The sequence below is a fragment of the Dipodomys merriami genome, unplaced genomic scaffold (assembly GCF_024711535.1).
Source record: "Dipodomys merriami isolate MVZ:Mamm:240054 unplaced genomic scaffold, mDipMer1.0.p SCAF_345, whole genome shotgun sequence".
Lineage (NCBI taxonomy): Eukaryota > Metazoa > Chordata > Mammalia > Rodentia > Heteromyidae > Dipodomys > Dipodomys merriami.
Window position 1 is genome coordinate 372,931 of NW_027204993.1, and position 3,131 is coordinate 376,061.

The 3,131-nt window shown below is 53.0% G+C and overlaps 1 protein-coding gene across 1 annotated transcript; it reads right to left on the reverse strand.

Annotated features, from left to right (window-relative positions):
- Positions 1 to 475: 475 nt before the first annotated feature.
- On the reverse strand, positions 476 to 1,960 carry LOC138803672 (PRAME family member 12-like). The gene has a single exon (XM_069987733.1). The coding sequence runs from the start codon at positions 1,958 to 1,960 to the stop codon at positions 476 to 478; it is 1,485 nt and encodes a 494-aa protein (XP_069843834.1).
- Between the last annotated feature and the right edge of the window lie 1,171 nt (positions 1,961 to 3,131).

A 3,131-nucleotide genomic window follows, 5' to 3' on the forward strand; every position in this document is an offset into this window, starting at 1 on the left:
GGGACTTTCTTCCCCAGGACAGCTTAGAACTGTGATGCTCCGATCTCTGACTAGTCGACTACTTAGAATTCTTGGCAAAAAAAATCCTCCCATTGCTTGGTGCTGAGAAATGACATCAATCGACTCATGGTTTTCTTTATTTGATTTTTATTTAATGAAGTGAAGGGTAGAGTAAATGACAGATAGTGTGGGATTGCACAGGACTTTAAGGTTTGCTTACAAGAGCAAAAACGAGATCCTGTTCCAGTGCTTTAAGGCAGAGTCCACTCCAGCTTCCTGATGATGTGTACACAGGCCCCATGGACACCAACCATCCTGAGAAAGTCCGGGGCTTGGATAACCAGGAAGTTGGGGAGAAGTTTCCCAGTCCCTGCCACGCACATTGAAAGATGGGAGTATACCCCATGGAGAATGTCCTTGTGTCCAGGGGTTCCTTTGTGATGCTGAGACGAGATTCCAGGAGAGAGGCTGGTGACTACACAGGCAGATCAGAAAGGCTAGGAAGCCCCTCATGGGTGAGCATCCAGGAGCCATCGGGCCCCAGGCTGTAGAATTGGCCCTTTTGCCGGCGATGACAGAAATCAGTACAGATCTGGACCTTCTGGTGTGGCCCCGCATCTCTCAAGACCTGCTCCAACTGAGCCCGAACCTGGGCAAATCTTTCCGGGTCGAGGCTCCCTAGGCCCCACTGTGGAGGGCGGTAGCTCTCCAGAGGGGCCGGGTAGAGCCCTCGGCTTAAATGGCCCAGCCTGGCAGTGTGGTGCAGCAGGTTGTGCAGGGCGGCCATGGAGATGTGGTTTCCATAGAAGCTGAGGAAGCGCAGCTGGGAGCACTCGCTCAGGGCAGGCATCATGGCCGAGAGTTGTGCGTCAGTGATGTCACAGTGCTCCAAGGCCAGGGTCTCCAGGGTGCCGGCCACTTGCTCCAGCAGGGCTCGCAGGGGCTCAGGACTGAAGCGGCCCATGCACAAACTCCTCAGACGCAGGTGCTTGAGCTGCCTGGTGCAGGGACACTGGCACAAAAATCTCAGGTCGGCTTCCTTCAGCGGACATGAGCTCAAAGACAAGGTGTTCAAATGTGTCAGGCTGCTGAGGATGGCGGGCAGCCGTCCATACAAGAAGAAAACATCATGCACACGAAACTCCCGGAGATGCTGCAGCTGCCCCAGATGCACCGCATATTTGCCGGAATACCAGAGATTCCGGCGGCTGCAAGTGTAGAAGTCGACACTCATCTTGGAGAAGGTGAGCAGGCAAAGGTTCTTCATCTGGTCCAGGGAAGGAGCGAATTTTCTCATGGTTTCTCGATGCCAGAAATTGTTCACCACCAGTTCCTGGATGGAGTCCAGGCGCACCGCATGCAGAGCCTTCTGGATTTTGGAGATGGAGCCAGACAGAATCTGCAGCTTGGTAGAGCACAGCTGGACTCGTCCTTTCCTCTTCCTGGCCCACTGGAGGAGGTAGGCTTGGAAAGCATCCTGGGTGCCATCTCTGATGGTCAGGTCACTGGCGAGGATCAAGGGCTGCTCTTCAGTCCCAGCTGAAAGGCGACTGTCTGTTGGCCTTTCAGTCAGGATATGTGGAGCGGAGATTTGCGCCATGGAGGGGTATCCCCGTATCCAGATCTCAGGGTGTGCTTTCCGCAGATCGACTACTTGCAGTTTCCACCGCCTGGGGCGCTCCTTCTTGGCAAGTAGCAGCAGATCAAGCCCATCCAGGACAGCTTTGAAGGTCTCCAGGTCTGGTGACTCTGCCAGGTCCCCCAGGGGAAGGCAGGGGAAGGGCCAGGCCTGCACCATGGCCTTCAGCACCTCTGTGCGGCCCTGTGCGTAGACCTCCATGAAGAGTGGGGGGAACAGCAGCACCGGCAGATCCTCCAGGACCGAGATGGCCTGGGACTCTTTGCTCAGTAGGCTTTGCAGGGCTAGATGCTGCAGTGTGGGTGGCGTCCTGATGCTCATCTTGATGGACCACAGGTGGACCAGATGTGGAGCAGGTGTGCAGGGCTCTCGGAATCCCAGCAGGGCCGGGGACTGACTGCAGGCTCCAAGACTGTGCTGCTCATCTCTAGCCCCTTGCCATCTTTATAATCTGACCACACCCTCACCAACACTTAACTTCCAATCAGATAGCAGCTTCTGATGGGATTCCTGAGCCACACCCAGCACACCTGGACTGCCAGCCAGCCTCCTACTGGACATATTCACAGGCAGGTTCCAACACAAAAGTGACAGGATTATCAGCCCGACTCCCACTGCCCTGTTCCTCCTTCAGTGGTTAAGGCTTGGGACACCACAGCTTGCCAAACCTTCTACCTTAAGCGCTCCAGATATTCCCACAAATGGACCACTCCCCTGAGCATGCAAAGCATCCAAGAGGAGCAGTCAGCCCACCTTAATCCTATCTAAAAAAGTATCTGGAATATATCTGCCAGTCATTTCTTCCCTCCCTCCTTTGTTTCCTCCCTCCCTCGGTTCTTTCCTTCCCTTTCCTTCCTTCTTGCTTTCTTGCCTTCCTTTCTCCTGTCCTTCCTTCTTTCCTTCCATCCATCCTTCCTTGTTTTCTTCCTCTCTCTGTCCCTTCCTTCCTGTCCTGTTCACTTTTTTGCAGGTCTGGGTTTTGAACTCAGGGCCCGGGTGCCATAACTGAGCTGCTTTTGTCACAGCTATTGCTCCGCCACATCATCCACGACACTTGTTACACAACACTAGAAATTCTGAAGGATAGTTTTGCCCAGTGTGTTTGAACTGTGACCCTCAGATCTCAGAATTCCTACAAGCTACGGTTCTAATAATACTAGAATATATTCTCAGGAGTTGACTGGAGATACTCTTCTCACACACCTTCTTGGCTGGCTAGCTTTGACCTGCCCTGTCATCTGATCCTCAGATGTCAGCTTCCGAAATAATGGAATAATGCAGATTAAAAGGGAATTTACACCAGAGCCTGGTCTGAATATTTCTTCTTTTTGAGTGTGTGTCTGTTTGTGTGTGTCTGTGTCCAAGTCCAGTTCAGTTCAACAATCATCGGGACGGACCTTGACAATGACCACCTGGCAAGACCACAAGCTAAGCCAAATGACAACCAATCATAGGCCTGTAACCTGTAACCCCCCACGCCCTCTTAGACCAA